Raw genomic sequence first — 16,019 nt, 5'->3', positions numbered from 1 at the left:
AATGTTGTTTTGACAATGTATTTGTTTTACTCTGTAACTAGGCAAGAGTATTCTTGCCAGAATCACATGTTTTTCATTCTGCTGGAAATGTAGGTTAAATGGTTGTGACTCTTTTTTTTAATATTTATTTGGTTGTGTCAGGTCTTAGTTGTGACATGCAGGATGTTCGTTGTATCATGTGGGATCTTGTGGCGCACAGATTCTCTAGGTGTGGTAAAGGAGCTCAGTAGTTGCAGCTGGTGGGCTTAGTTGCTCCATGGCATGTGGGATCTTTGTTCCCTGACCAGGGATTGAATTCACATCCCCTGCATTGCAAGGTGGAATCTTAACCACTGGACCATCAGGGAAGTCCCTCATTGTGACTTATTAAGAGCACAGAATTGGGGTTTTTTTAATATAGTCTTGAGGAAATTTTGTCTGCTGATCGGTGTCCGTTTTTCATGATTAGTGAGGAACACAGACTGTAAAACAAGACTAACAGTCTTGAATATATTTAGAAAGTTTATTGACATCCCTTTAAAATACTATTTCCAGAGTTTTCAGCTTGTTCCTAATTAATGTCATAGATTATTCCGAAAGTCTAAACTTTGTGGAAGTTAAACAAATGCAAACATTTTTTTAAAAAGTAAATGTTTTATTGACTCAGTAAGATTAATCAGTTTTGTAAATTTTGGAGTTTTCCTTTATGTTTTTCAGTTATTTAAGTGGCTTTTGGTCTTTTTTCCCCCAGTGGGTTACAGGAACGTTTCCAGATTGCTTTGCTGTTTTAGTTTTTATTTAGAAACGGAAATTCCTGTGTTCTGAGTAAAGTAGTTTTCTGTTTCCTCATATGTGAAATGATAATAAGGGTGGTTTTCTCATACAGTTACTGTTTTAATTGGAAGAAGTACTAGGTGTAAAGCACTTAGAACAACAGTGCCTGGAACCTAGTAAGAGTTCAAATGTTAACTGGTTATAATGATATTGCCGCTGTTACCATTTCCTGACTTTGCCATTGGTTTAAATGGATGATAAATACCCTTAGGGGACAGTGTAATATCAGATTATTATCACATGATTTTTCAACAAGGTATGTATTTAATGAATGAGAGACCTTTGACTATCAAAGGGAACATTTTTGGTTATTTGTTGGTATTTTCTGACTCAAAACTGTCTGCAACATAACACTCCCCTTCTTTACTGCACTTAGTGAACCTGAAGCTTCAGAAAGGAGGGTCAGGTGATAGCATACTAGATCATTTATGTTATGGATTGAATGATGTGATACCTTATTTGTACAGTGTTTGACATTTTGCAGAACATTTTTCATTTTTAATCTTAAATACACAAGGACAGATGCTTGTGTCATTTCATAAATAAAGATCTGAAATCTGGATAAATATGTGGTTCCTACCAGCCACACAATTAGTATACACTGTGCCTGAGCTGAAGAATCTAATAAGACTTCTGGGTGGCATTGTGTCTTTGGGAAATGTAGGTTCTAAGTTCCGAACAATTGATTTTCTAAATATGTTTTGGTTCTTGTCCATTTTTAAGCTGGGCTGTCTCTGTTATTAACCTTACTGATATTTCTGCTACTCCATGTTTAAATTTTTGTTACAATTTGAATGGTGCAAAACTATGATCATCTTATGTCTTTGGTAACAGTAAGTAGAATTTTGTATGTTTTGGGAAAGAAAATTTAATTTATATGATGGTTAAAAGTGAAAATTTGGGAGTATTCTGTGAATATGTAATTACTTTTATTACTTTTATTTTTTTCTGTAATTTAAGCAACCTCTAATCCCACTTTTTGCTTTGTGGAGAGATTGCTTTTTTTAATATGAAATAATAAAAGAGGCTTTTTATGGAAGTTCTAGGTTAGTTTTTACATCGTTTTCTAATTTATATATTAACTGTTACAAAGCTTGGTACAATGGCATATTTTGCATAGTATATATTTTCAACAGTTAAAATAACCAATTGTCATTAACCTTTTTCTTTTTTTGTTTCTTTTGGTTTGTTTATCTGGTACACAGTTTGCAAGGAAATACATACATACATAACGCACACACAATCAGATAAGAAAATGAAAAGTTTTAAATGCAATCAGGAAAATACAGATAAAATACTGAGAGTGGGTCAGAGTTAACTGGTAGATTTGTAAGCCCTTGCGGTATTCTAAAGTTAATCTACCCTTATGGCAGAAAGTGAAGAGGAACTAAAAAGCCTCTTGATGAAAGTGAAAGTGGAGAGTGAAAAAGTAGGAAAACGAAAATCATGGCATCTGGTCCCATCACTTCATGGCAAATAGATGGGGAAACAGTGGAAACAGTGTCAGACTTTGTTTTTTGGGGCTCCAAAGTCACTGCAGATGGTGAGTGCAGCCATGAAATTAAAAGACGCTTACTCCTTGGAAGGAAGGTTATGACCAACCTAGATAGCATATTCAAAAGCAGAGACATTACTTTGCCAACAAAGGTCCATCTAGTCAAGGATACGGTTTTTCCAGTGGTCATGTATGGATGTGAGAGTTGGACTGTAAAGAAAGCTGAGGGCTGAAGAATTGATGCTTTTGAACTGTGGTATTGGAAAAGACTCTTGAGAGTCCCTTGGACTGCAAGGAGATCCAACCAGTCCATCCTAAAGGAGATCAGTCCTGGGTGTTCTTTGGAAGGAATGATGCTAAAGCTGAAACTCCAATACTTTGGCTGCCTCATGCGAAGAGTTGACTCATTGGAAAAGACTGATGCTGGGAGGGATTAGGGGCAGGAGGAGAAGGGGACGACAGAGGATGAGATGGCTGGATGGCATCACCGACTCGATGGACGTGAGTTTGAGTGAACTCCGAGAGTTGGTGATGGACAGGGAGGCCTGGCGTGCTGCAATTCATGCGGTCGCAAAAAGTTGGACACGACTGAGCGACTGAACTGAACTGAAAGTTAATCTTGGGCCCTTGTTTGGGTGTCAGGGAGATCACAAGGAAACACAATCAAATCTATAAAATGTTTTGTTCATATGGAAAAGGAAGCAATGCTTGGCAGTTTAGTCTAAAAGGGGGAATGGTGAGTGATAGAGAAGACTGTATAAAGAAGAGGTCAGAGTTTTTAGTTGTTGCTTATGATATGGAAAATTTTCAAGGAAGGAACTGTCAGTCATCTCAGATAAGGTATTGATTCATGGAAATGAGAAACCAAGGAAGAGCATTTTATTCTGGACTTGTACTTTCATTACTGTGCATTACATTATTTCTCATGATTAAGCATTGTCTAGTAAATAACATTCATTAAATAATAGTTTTATTGAGATATAAATCAGATAGCATATGACTTGCCCATTTAAAATGTACAACTCTGTGATTTTTAGTGTATTCACAAATATTTTCTCCCATTCTGTAAGTTGTCTTTTCGTGCGCTTCATCCACTTTTTAATTTCATATGAATGTTCTTAGCCTCTTGAGATAATGATTGCAAAAAAATTAATTGGACATAACAGATTAAAAACTTTAGTGAGTCAATAAATGCCATATTCCATGAAAAGATGGGCTTAATCAAGGACAGAAATGGTATGGACCTAACAGAAGCAGAAGGTATTAAGAAGAGGTGGCAAGAATACACAGAGGAACTGTACAAAAAAGATCTTTGTGACCCAGATAATCACGATGGGGTGATCACTCACCTAGAGCCAGACATCCTGGAATGTGAAGTCCAGTGGGCCTTAGGAAGCATCACTACAAACAAAGCTAGTGAAGATGATGGCATTCCAGTTGAGCTATTTCAATTCCTAAAAGATGATGCTGTGAAAGTGCAGCACTCAATATGCCAGCAAATTTGGAAAACTCAGCAATGGCCACAGGACTGGAAAAGGTCAGTTTTCATTCCAATCCCAAAGAAAGGCAATGCCAGAGAATGCTCAAACTGCTGCACAATTGCACTCATCTCACACGCTAGTAAAGTAATGCTCAAAATTCTCCAAGCCAGACTTCAGCAATACATGAACCGTGAACTTCCAGATGGTCAAGCTGGTTTTAGGAAAGGCAGGGGAACCAGAGATCAAATTGCCAGCATCTGCTGGATCATCAAAAAAGCAAGAGAGTTCCAGAAAAATGTCTTTACTGACTATGTCAAAGCCTTTGACTGTGTAGATCACAATAAACTATGGAAAATGAAAGACATGGGAATACCAGACCACCTGACCTGCCTCTTGAGAAATTTGTATGCAGGTCAGGAAGCAAGAATTAGAACTGGGCATGGAACAACAGACTGGTTCCAAATAGGTAAAGGAGTACGTCAAGGCTGTATATTGTCACCCTGCTTATTTATCTTATATGCAGAGTACATCATGAGAAACGCTGGGCTGGAGGAAGCACAAGCTGGAATCAAGATTGCCGGGAGAAATATCAATAACCTCAGATATGCAGATGATACCACCCTTACGGCAGAAAGTGAAGAAGAACTAAAGAGCCTCTTGATGAAAGTGAAAGAGGAGAGTGAAAAAGTTGGCTTTAAACTCAACATTCAGAAAACTAAGATCATGGCATCTGGTCCCATCACTTCATGGCAAATAGATGGGTAAACAGTGGCTGACTTTATTTTTTTTGAGCTCCAAAATCACCGCAGATGGTGACTGCAGCCATGAAATTAAAAGATGCTTATTCCTTGGAAGGAAAGTTATGACAAACCTAGACAGCATATTAAAAAGCAGAGACATTACTTTGTCAACAAAGGTTCATCTAGTCAAGGCTATGGTTTTTCCAGTGGTCATGTATGGATGTTAGAGTTGGACTATAAAGAAAGCTGAGCGCCAAAGAATTGATGCTTTTGAGCTGTGCTTTTGGAGAAGACTCTTGAGAGTCCCTTGGACTGCAAGGAGATCCAACCAGTCCATCAAAAGGAGATCAGTCCTGGGTGTTCATTGGAAGGACTGATGCTGAAGCTGAAACTCCAATACTTTGGCCACCTGATGCAAAGAGCTGACTCATTTGAAAAGACTCTCATGCTGGGAAAGATTGAGGGCTGGAGGAAAAGAGGGACGACAGAGAATGAGATTATTGTATGGCATCACTGACTCAATGGACCTGAGTTTGGGTGGACTCCAGGAGTTGGTGATGGACTGGGAGGCCTGGTTGTTGCAGTTCATGGGGTCGCAAAGAGTTGGACATGACTGAGTGACTGGACTGGACTGAACTGAACTGAAATGCCATATATCCGTTTGCTTAGTCGCTCAGCTCTGTCTTTGTGACACCGTTGTATACCTCAGCCCACCAGGCTCCTTGGCCCATGGGGATTCTCCAGGCAAGAATGCTGCACTGGGTTGCCATGTCCTCTTCCAGGGCATCTTCCCAACCCAGGGATTGAACCCAGCTCTCCCACATTGCAGGCAGATTCTTTACTGTCTGAGCCACCAGGAAAACCCTAGAGTACTGGACTGGGTAACCTATCCCTTTTCCAGGGGATCTTCCTGACCCAGGAATCTAACCGGCTTCTGCATTGCATGGATTCTTTACCAGCTGAGCTACTAGGGAAGCCCATAGCAATGCCATGAAGAGTGTGAAAAGACAACTTATAAAATGGGAGAAGTTATTTGTGAAGCATATGCCATAAGACAAGGAACTTGTAACCAGACTATATAAAGAATCTTTAGGTTGTAACAAAAAAACAACTCAGTTTAAAATGAGCAGAGCAACTGAACAGACATTTTTCGGAAGATGTATAAATGGCCAATGAACCACATGAATAGATGCTCAACATCATTAGCCATTAAGAAATGCAAATGTACACTCTTAATGAGACACCACTTCATACCCACTAGAATGGCTAAAATAAAACAAGTGAGACAGTACTAAGAGTTGACAGCATTGTAGAGAAATTTGAACCTTCAGCTATTTGTAAAGCCTCCTCAGACAACCACTTTGCCTTGCATTTCATTTCCTTTTGGATTGTTTTGGTCACTGCCTCCTGTACACTGTTAAAACCTCTGTACGTAGTTCTTCAGGCCTTCTGTCTACCAGATATAATCCCTGAATCTGTTCGTCACCTCTACTGTATAATAAGGGATTTGACTTAGATCATATCTGAATGGGCTTGGCCTAGTGGTTTTCCCTACTTTATTTAAGTCTGAATTTTGCAGTAAGGAGCTAATGATCTGAGCCAGTCTGTTCCAAGTCTTGTTTTTGCTACTGTACAAGAACTTCTCCATCTTTGACCACAAAGAATATAATCAGTCTGATTTTGATATTGACCATTTGATGATGTCCATGTATAAAATTGTCTCTTGTGTTATCAGCAAAGGGTGTTTGCTATGCCCAGTGTGTTCATGTTTTAGGAGCATATAAAATGCCCATTTAAAAAGATTGGGGATGAGGTTAGGTGATACTTGCTATTTTAGATTTACGGGTCAGAAATAGAAGTTCTTTCTAAATTTTAAATTAAAACTTGAAAAGTATTTTTGATCTTTGAAATTCAAAGGCCTTAAAACCATTGGCCTGCAGGATTAAGTCCCTGATAGATGATGGTGGCTCATAACATGGTTTTATTTGGAAATATTTAATGAATTTCATCTCATGTGCTATTCAGTTCATTGATTGGGTCTCTGTGGATGACTTACCCCACTCCAGTACTCTTGCCTGGAAAATCCCATGGATGGAGGAGCCTGGTAGGCTGCAGTCCATGGAGTTGCTAAGAGTTGAACACGACTGAGCGACTTCACTTTCATGCATTGGAGAAGGAAATGGCAACCCACACCAGTGTTATTTTCTTTTTTTTTCACTCCAGTGTTCTTGCCTGGAGAATCCCAGGGACGGGGGAGCCTGTTGGGCCGCCGTCTATGGGGTCGCACAGAGTCAGACACGACTGAAGCGACTTAGCAGCAGCAGTAGTGTTGTATGACTTCCTGAGAATGGGCATAAGATCCAGATGTGTTTTTGGTTCCTTGAAAATCTTATTCTTACAGTAGAGTACTCACACTTAATGCCTTTCTTGGTGTTCTGTCTACCTATAAGAGGAAGAAACAAGGTTCATCAATGGGTTAATATTAAACCTGGAGAACAAAATAATTACATATAAATTTTTACTCCTCAGTGTTTCCTAGCCTAGTGTATATATTCAGTTACAAAAAAGACATACCTAAATCAAATTGGCTGTCTAGCAAAATAAGTTACCATGTAAAGGAACAAGTGGTAGAAGACAATAGAACCTACATGGTAGAAAAATTTGTGCTTGGTGAAGAATGAATGATCCTCGGCAATTTATTAGAACACTATGCTGCTGCTAAGTCGCTTCAGTTGTGTCGGACTCTGTGCGACCCCATGGACTGCAGCCTACCAGGCTTTTCCGTCCATGGGATTCTCCAGGCAAGAACACTGGAGTGGGTTGTCATTTCCTTTTCCAGTGCATGAAAGTGGAAAGTGAAAGTGAAGTCTTTTAGCAACCCCATGGACTGCAGCCTACCAGGCTCCTCCGCTCATGGGATTTTCCAGGCAACAGTACTGGAGTGGGGTTGCCATTGCCTTCTCCATTAGAACACTATAGATTAAATTTAATATTTCAGCTTAATATTTAAAAATTTCAAGTGTTTTGTTCCTTTGTAAAATTTCATTTTAACTTACAGTCTGCATCAGCAGCTGCGTCACCATTTCAACCTACATGGTGTAGTGAGTCTGAGATAACTCAGGGAGCACGCTCAAGATCACAAAACCAGCAACGGGATCATGATTCAAAAAGACCTAAACTTTCTTGTACAAACTGTACGTCTACCTCAACTGGAAGAAGTGTTGGCCATGGTTTAAATGCAGTATCAGGTAATAATTAATTAAATTTATGTACATACTAGTCACTGTATATATATTTTGGACAAAAGCCCTTTTCCCAAGCCGTTCTGTTTTAAACAAGTAGATTGCATGTGAGACTGAGTCAGAAATAAGAGTGGATCTTCCAAAATCTTACCTTAGGTTAGTGCTGGAACTGAAATTAACTCTTCATCTTGGATTTTTGTTCAAATTTGGTAAAAATGTCTTACACAAATGGGATATTAATGGATTTTATTTAATTAGAATAGCTGATATGTTGTAGTAGCAAAGTTTGTAAAACTGACCTGTCTTCTGCTCATTATTATAGGAGATAAAGTTTTAAATTGTTACTAGGAAAGCCAGATTTACAGATAACATGTTTAAAATGTTTCCTTAGCATATTTGTAAATAATACACATTGTGCTATATGACACTTAACTTTAAGAAAATGTAGAGATTCTTTAGTTGAAAAATAGTTGGTGGTATTCTAGAAGTTCTGTACAAGGAATTGGAATGCTATGATTCTAGTCTTCTAATTGTGTGACATTGGACAAATCAGTCAGTCACTCTGGTATGAAAGATTTAGGCATAAAGTAATTAGCATAAGCGATTCCTTTCTATTTTGTTAGGTAGAACTGCCATGAGAAAGACACTGGCCATCTGAAAGATATTAAGAGTAATGTAATGGGTAAGAGCAGACTGACCTTAACTTTGTAGACAGATAATCATTATGTAGTGACACTTTTGTTCTCTTCTGCTCTGTGAAGGCATAATAATAACTGCAGGCCTTTTCCCTTAATGAAGGGAAATTATTTAAGGAGTTTAGGACTAGGAGAGGAAGACCCAGAATTTCAAGATAAACAGTAAAGGGGGGTAAGTTTTGAGACTTAATTTTTAATTTCTTATTAAATGAAATTATATCTAACAAAATTTAGATTATAATTGGAATGATACATTAATTCTTAGCATAAGGATGAACGAAGTGTGGCAGCAATAATAGTTCCGACAAAATAATGTAACTTGCAGTATAACCTCTTTCTTTTCAAGATGGCTTTGATTTTGGCTGTTCTCATCACTTTTGCTGTAATCATTTTTACATCATGTGTATATTGTGTATTCAGATATTTTAGGGAGTGACTGAGACATTGGCATTCTAGATGAGGGGTAGATTTTCGTATTAGAGAAGAATGTGTTTGAGTAGGAGATAAATTTTATGAGTGATTAGTTCATTAGTGGATTTTGCTTTTCATTGCAAGTATGTAACTAGATTCCTATGTGTGCATGCATGCCTCATCACTTCAGTTGTGTCCGACTCTTTGCAACCCCATAGACTGTACCCCGCCAGGCTCCTCTGTCCATGGGATTCTCGAGGCAAGAATACTGGAGTGGGTTGCCATGCACTCCTCCAGGGGTCTTCCTGACCCAGGGATCGAACCCGCGTCTCTTAAGTCTCCTGCACTGGCAGGCAGTTTCTTTACCACTGGCACCACCAATAAGCCATAATTATCTCTGTGTAGTATTGAAAATTTGTCATCAGAAACCTTGAAAGCTTTCTCTGAATTAAAACTTCTTCAATTATTTTAAGATTCTACTTGGAGGCATAGTCAAGTTCCCAGGTCTTCATCAGTGGTACTTGGATCATTTGGAACTGACTTGATGAGAGAGAGGAGAACAGATTCCTCCATTAGTAATCTTGCGGATTATAGTCACCGAAGTGGTGATTTCACAACTTCATCATGTATGTATAAGCTATACTGTTATGCATAATTTGTCTAATAATGTTACATTTTCTTCTTTGTATCATTAAAATCACAGTACAGAGGAATAAATGAAATAAATACTATGAAGATTTAGAATATAGGATAGCTTGATATATATTCTAGGACTTTGTTGTTTTACTGTAAAAATTGTAACCAATTTAAGTATCCAAATTCTGTTTGCTTATAATTTTTCCACTTTGCTGAATGTATATGTTTTAGATATACTTGATAATTCTTATATGCTGCAATATAATTTGCCTTATGAATTAAGAAAAACATGAAATCATCATTTTAAGACATAATTTAGAATTCATTTAGTTTAGCATGAATTTGTTTTTGTTTTCATTTAGTTGAAATAAAAACCCACACTGTTTCTGTCAGTGTGTGTAAGCCTAAATTTAAAAAAATAGAAGTCCAATGAGTTATCCATTATGCAGTGAATCCACCTGAAAAAAATAAGTGTAATTAAAAAAATAAAATAAAAATAAAACAATAGTAGTACATAACTGAAGATAAAAGATACTAACTGAAGTTGACAGTCATAGCAGACAAAAGTGGAATTTGATTTACAAAGAAGAATATACATTTCTATTGGAAGGTTTAACTAGATTTGTTAAATGACCTTACTAGGGCAATTTGTTGCTTGATTTAAGACAAATGAAAGCGTATTTTCATTTGCTTGACTTTGGATGGAGGAGGTTTAGTAAAGTGTCAGTAGCTTCTAGGTTTGGGGAGTCTAAGTGTATGGAATAGATTCGTCCCCATTGATTCTTCCATGAGGTACCATGTGTTAGCACAGTAACAATCTAGTTCTTAAACTAGGTATATGGATGAATATTTTTTATAAAGGAATGCTGTGGTATTTCTCATTCCACTTGAAGGTTAGAATCATCAGCAATGTACTGTTAAAGTTGCAGATGCCAGAGCTCTATTCTGACTAGGAGTTCCGGGCCAGTATTTTTTTTTTTTTTTTAACATAGTTATGGTTGATGAGTAATCAGGGATTAAAATCCCTGTTGTTAACTTGAAAGAAGAGGCCAAAGATTGGAGAAAGTTTGAACTGTTAGCATGGTTTGCAATAAAATTACAAGAATGATAATATTTACATGAAATAACTTTGTACTTATTAGAGTAAGAAAAATTTCCAAAACACCATCTCCCTATGAGAATTTTGCTTTTACTTGTTATGAGTCATTTACTTTGAGTTTTTGACCCATTTACAATTCCTTATCCATTTAGATGTTAGGTATTCTTCTCCCATATCAATTTTTGATCAATAAATTCAACTGTTATACCTTTATCCGTGTTGGTTGATTGATGTTTGCCTCTTATAAAGCTATAATGCATTTCTATTTTTAAAAATTTGTAATGATGACTTTATTCAGCAGCACTGGATTTTACCAAAAGTGTAGACAGATAGTTAAATATGTTAATTTTTTTTCTGTAATAGTAGTTAGGCTGTGTAGTTATAATATGCCAGTGTTCAGTTTGAATCTAAGGGTTAATTTTGGCATTAATTAGTGGTTAATAGACTTAAATTTAATAATGCACAGATAATTCATGTAATTGGTTATCTTTTCTTTTTTAAAAAATAGATGTTCAAGACAGAGTTCCTTCTTCATATTCACAAGGAGCAAGACCAAAAGAGAACTCATTGAGCACTTTACAATTGAGTGCATCATCTACTAACCACCAAATGCCTTCTGAACATCAAACCATACCATGTTCTAGGGACTCTGGTAGAAATTCTTTAAGATCAAATTTTTCTCCAAGAGAATTAGAATCTCCCCAAAGCAGTATGCAGCCTGGATTTTCTTATACTTCAAATAGAGGTGAAACCTCAACTATAGGCAGTTCAGATAGGATTAACTCATCTCACAGATCATTTCAAGAATCTTCTGACAACGAAGGTAGACGCACAACAAGGAGATTGCTGTCACGTATAGCTTCTAGTATGTCATCTACTTTTTTTTCACGAAGGTCTAATCAAGACTCCTTGAATACAAGGTCATTGAGTTCTGAAAATTCTTATGTTTCTCCAAGAATCTTGACAGGTTCTCAGTCTCGTGGTAATGCAGCATCAGCCTCTGATATTCCTGATAATAGGGCATCCGAAGCTTCTCAGGGATTTAGATTTCTTCGGCGAAGATGGGGTTTGTCATCTCTTAGCCAAAATCATAACTCTGAGCCAGATTCCCAAAATTTTAGCCAAGAATCTGAAGGCAGAAATACAGGACCATGGTTATCTTCCTCACTTAGAAATAGATGCACACCTTTGTTCTCTAGAAGGAGGCGAGAGGGACGAGATGAATCTTCAAGGATATCTACCTCTGATATACCATCTAGATCTCATCATCTTTTTAGAAGAGAATCAAATGAAGTGGTTCACCTTGAAGCACAGAGTGAGCCCCTTGGGGCTGGTGCCAACAGACCACAGGCATCTGCAGCACCGAGCAGTGTTGGTACAGGTGACTCCCCCTCAGATTCAACTCGGAGCGGACGAAGTACAGGGATAACGGGGATCCTTCCTGGTTCCTTATTTCGATTTGCAGTGCCCCCAGCACTTGGAAATAATTTGACTGATAATGTTATGATCACTGTAGATATTATTCCTTCAGGGTGGAGTTCATCTGATGGAAAAAATGATAAAACTAAAAATGTACCTTCAAGAGACCCAGAAAGACTACAGAAAATAAAAGAGAGGTAAGTTTGAATCCATGTCTTAAGCCTGTAAAGCAGTAACAGATTAGAGAAAGAACTGCTTGTTTCTAAAATGGTTTCTCATAAGAGTGATATCTGAAATTTTCTTCCTTTAAAATTTACATCCAGTAAGATGTTAGTATCTTGCTCAGAGGTAAAATGGATGAGAATTAATTCTAGAGGTAGGTACTGGGGGTGTAAATTGCATCGGGAAATAATCTAAATGTTGTTTTTAACCCGCTTTGGACACAGATACGTATGGAGACAAAAGGCCTTAATCTCTTACCCTTTGTCTTGGTAGGCTAGTGCTACATGTAATTGGTAAGTTGACCCAAGTGGTCATGTGTATCAAGACAATGTTTCACCTTTTAATAAGATCATTTATTTACCATTTATTTATATTTCTGATTTCGAATCTTTTTTGGGATGAGGTAAAATCACAGATTTTTAAATTTTTTTAAAGTCTAAATGTGTGCTGAATTACTGTGACTGACAGAAATGTCAATTTAAATTCAGAACCTAGAATTTTTTATTCATATGAAATCTTCTCTAGATTGCTTAAAAATCTCTGGGGAAAGATGAAAGATCAGAGATTTTCGGTCTAACTTAATTATTTTGTCGTGTTAATATTGTTGCTTAGTTTTTCCATGTATTACTTTTATGATGAAATAGGATAGGATGCTGCTGCTGCTAAGTCGCTGCAGTCGTGTCTGACTATGCGACCCCGTAGACGGCAGCCCACCAGGCTCCCCCGTCCCTGGGATTCTCTAGGCAAGAACACTGGAGTGGGTTGCCATTGCCTTCTCCAATGCATGAAAGTGAAAAGTCAAAGTGAAGTCGCTCAGTCGTGTCCGACTCTTGGCGACCCCATGGACTGCAGCCCACCAGGCTCCTCCATCCATGGGATTTTCCAGGCAAGAGTACTGGAGTGGGGTGCCATTGCCTCCTCCAATAGGATAGGATAGTGCACATAAAATATACTTGTAAGAAGAAAAGACTTACGTAATGCTAAGGTCATTGGGTGTTTTTGGTTTTTGTTTTTTCTTATTCATAAAGGCCCCAGTAATGAAATTCTTGGGGAGCATAGTTGTTACTATCACTTTAGATCCTTTTTTGTTTTTAACAAGAAACAATTCAAATCTTACTCTGGGTAATAAAGGAAGCTTCATATGCTTTCTAAGATAGTGAACATAGACGACTATGTTTCCACTTTTCCTTAGAAAAAACAAATTGTACCAAGTAAAGATTCCCTTAAAATTTGCTTTTTCTCCTTTCATAGAGAAGAATTTATTCTGCTGTGGTAGTGTTAGGTTTAATGTTACAGGAGCAGCCTCTATTTGTGAACAGTCTGCTGAGTAATATAGTAAGTACTATATTTCTTATGCTCAAAGTGAGATGAATTTGAGTGCAGTAGTGTAAGTAGGCAAAGCATTAGTTTACTGATTTCCAAAGAGTAACCAGTTAAGCCAGCACTGCCCTGTCTGGTTAGCTAGTTCAAAAGCACATTTGTTGGGGTATTTTAACATGGAGTTTATATGTGCGTGTTCCTTTATTATGTTTTTCATTTATACATGAGGATTATAATATACTTTACAATTAAATGAATAAAAGTGTAAAAAAATGGACTCTCCCAGAGTAAAAACTCAGAGCCAAAGAAAGTCACATCTGAAGGTAAAACATAAAGATTAACATTCGAGGGGCTTCCCTGGTGGCTTAGTGGTAGAGTCTGCCTGCCAGAGCAGTAGACACAGATTGGATCCCTGGTCCAGGAAAATCCCACATGCCACAGAGCAACCAAGCCCACTCGCCACAACTACTGAGCCTGTGTTCTAGAGTCCAGGAGCCGCAACTACTGGAGTCTGCACGCCCAGACCCTGTGCTCTGCAGCAAGAGAAGCCCCCTCAGGGAGAAGTCTGCACACCACAGCTAGAGAGTAGCTCCCTTTCACGGCAACTAGAGAAAAGCCCATGCAGCAACAAAGACTCAGCCAAAAATAAATAATAACTGTTTAGAAAAAACAAAGATTAATACTTGAGGTTGTATCTCTGGTTAAGCCTAGGTATGGAAGTCACCTCAAAGTACATCTGTTTCTCTTTCCACAAATCTTTTGCTAAACTCATATGAAACCCATATAATATAATCCAGGTTGTATTTCAGTTAATGTTTAGTATTCTGTATCATCAATTTATTGAGTACCTTTTTTGTGTCAGCAGTGGACTAAGGTGAGAGATTTTAACCAAAAAAATTACTTGTTCTATACTGATCATTTCTGCATTTAAATAAGCAGTACATGTTGGCCTGTGAAATAGAGGATGTGGGTTAATGGGAACTACTCCACACTTGAAAATCCTAACCTTACAGAAATGAGAATGATTTACTAACATTACTAGGGGTGGGGAAAATGAGGAATTTTAAAATCTGTTGTTTTGATTTTATTATGATTTAATACAAAACTTTATCAGTTTAAACATAACGTGGTTCTGAGGTGAGGTGAAGTCATTCAGTCGTGTCCGACTCTTTGCAACCCCATGAACTGTAGCCTCCTAGGCTCCTCCATCCATGGGATTTTCCAGGCAAGAGTACTGGAGTGGGTTGCCATTTCCTTCTCCATAACATGGTTCTAACAACATGTAAATTGAAAAATCATAAGTCAATGTTTAATTCATCAAAGTTGTCTTAAAGTTTTGAGGGGACAAAAGTAATGGGTATATATGTACATTATCTTTATACTCCTGGAATTGAAGTAATCTGTGATATTGCAGAAATTAAAATCTTAATGAAACTTATAAATTATGAAAGCTGTGGAACTTAAGCTGTGGTACCAAGGACAGAATTACTTTAAATTGTTTGAAGATAAGTAATAGGGTAGCCTATTTGATTTCTTTTAAAATATTACATTTTTTACTCTTGTTGAAAGTATTTTTCCTGTAGTTGCTATTTATTATTGTTATTGTTTGCCTTTTTTCTACCCAGAGAGACCATGATATATTTTGGAATTAATGTATGACTAGAAATGACCAACCAGGATGAGTTTTGATAGCTCTGTTTAGGAAATATACTGTCTTTTCCAGTCTCCTTTTAGAGGACTCTGAAGAAGAAGAAGGTGATTTATGTAGAATTTGTCAGATGGCAGCTGCATCATCCTCTAACTTGCTGATAGAGCCATGCAAGTGCACCGGAAGTTTACAGTATGTCCACCAAGAGTGTATGAAGAAATGGTTACAGGCCAAAATTAACTCTGGTAAGATTTACCCCTTTGTGTATTAAGTTTTCACAGTTTTTTCTAAGAAATGCATGCATGTATGGATTTTAGTAACAATTCTGATTATAATTTATTCAAGTTTATACTCTTAACAAAAGTGCCAATCATTTTTTGAAGCAAAAGCATTAAAGAGCATTAGTTTTGCTTCATAAATTTAATGTATGGTAGTGTTGTATTTCATTTACTGAATAATCTGTTTACTTCCATATGTGTATAATTAACTGTGATTTGTTATTGCTGGTGACCCTTATATCATGTAAGATGCTTTTGAATCAAAGAAATACGGTTACTATTTAGCAGCTATGTGTCCTTGAGAAAGATTTATTTTCTCTAATGTTATTATGCAGCAGTAGGATTACTATAGGGAGTCGTTATTTATTAAGTGCTGTTATGGAGCCAGGCATCGTTCTAGATACGGGATATAGAGAACAAGTCAGACAAGGCAACTTTCTCCCATGGTGGTGGTATTAGGTGTTAAAGGAATGCCTTGTTGAGATGCTGCTGCTACTAAGTCACTTCAGTCGTGTCCAAC

General features: G+C 37.3%; 1 protein-coding gene across 7 annotated transcripts in view; it reads left to right on the top strand.

Moving 5' to 3' along the window:
• Positions 1 to 16,019, top strand: part of MARCHF7 (membrane associated ring-CH-type finger 7) — a 48,136-nt gene that overhangs the window by 17,632 nt on the left and 14,485 nt on the right. For all 7 annotated transcript variants that reach the window (XR_008711900.1, XR_008711899.1, XM_055572458.1 and 4 more), the window contains exons 3-6: positions 7,588 to 7,777; positions 9,351 to 9,503; positions 11,121 to 12,228; positions 15,297 to 15,466. Coding sequence is in view for 5 of the 7 variants with exons in the window: in XM_055572458.1 (XP_055428433.1) it covers positions 7,588 to 7,777; positions 9,351 to 9,503; positions 11,121 to 12,228; positions 15,297 to 15,466 (1,621 nt within the window). In the remaining 2 variants the exon portion in view is untranslated. The remainder of the gene's footprint in view (positions 1 to 7,587; positions 7,778 to 9,350; positions 9,504 to 11,120; positions 12,229 to 15,296; positions 15,467 to 16,019) is intronic.

This window comes from Bubalus kerabau, chromosome 3 (genome assembly GCF_029407905.1).
Source record: "Bubalus kerabau isolate K-KA32 ecotype Philippines breed swamp buffalo chromosome 3, PCC_UOA_SB_1v2, whole genome shotgun sequence".
Taxonomy (NCBI): domain Eukaryota; kingdom Metazoa; phylum Chordata; class Mammalia; order Artiodactyla; family Bovidae; genus Bubalus; species Bubalus kerabau.
The sequence above is the reverse complement of the archived record's forward strand: the minus strand, read 5'-3'. Positions and strand labels throughout refer to the sequence as shown.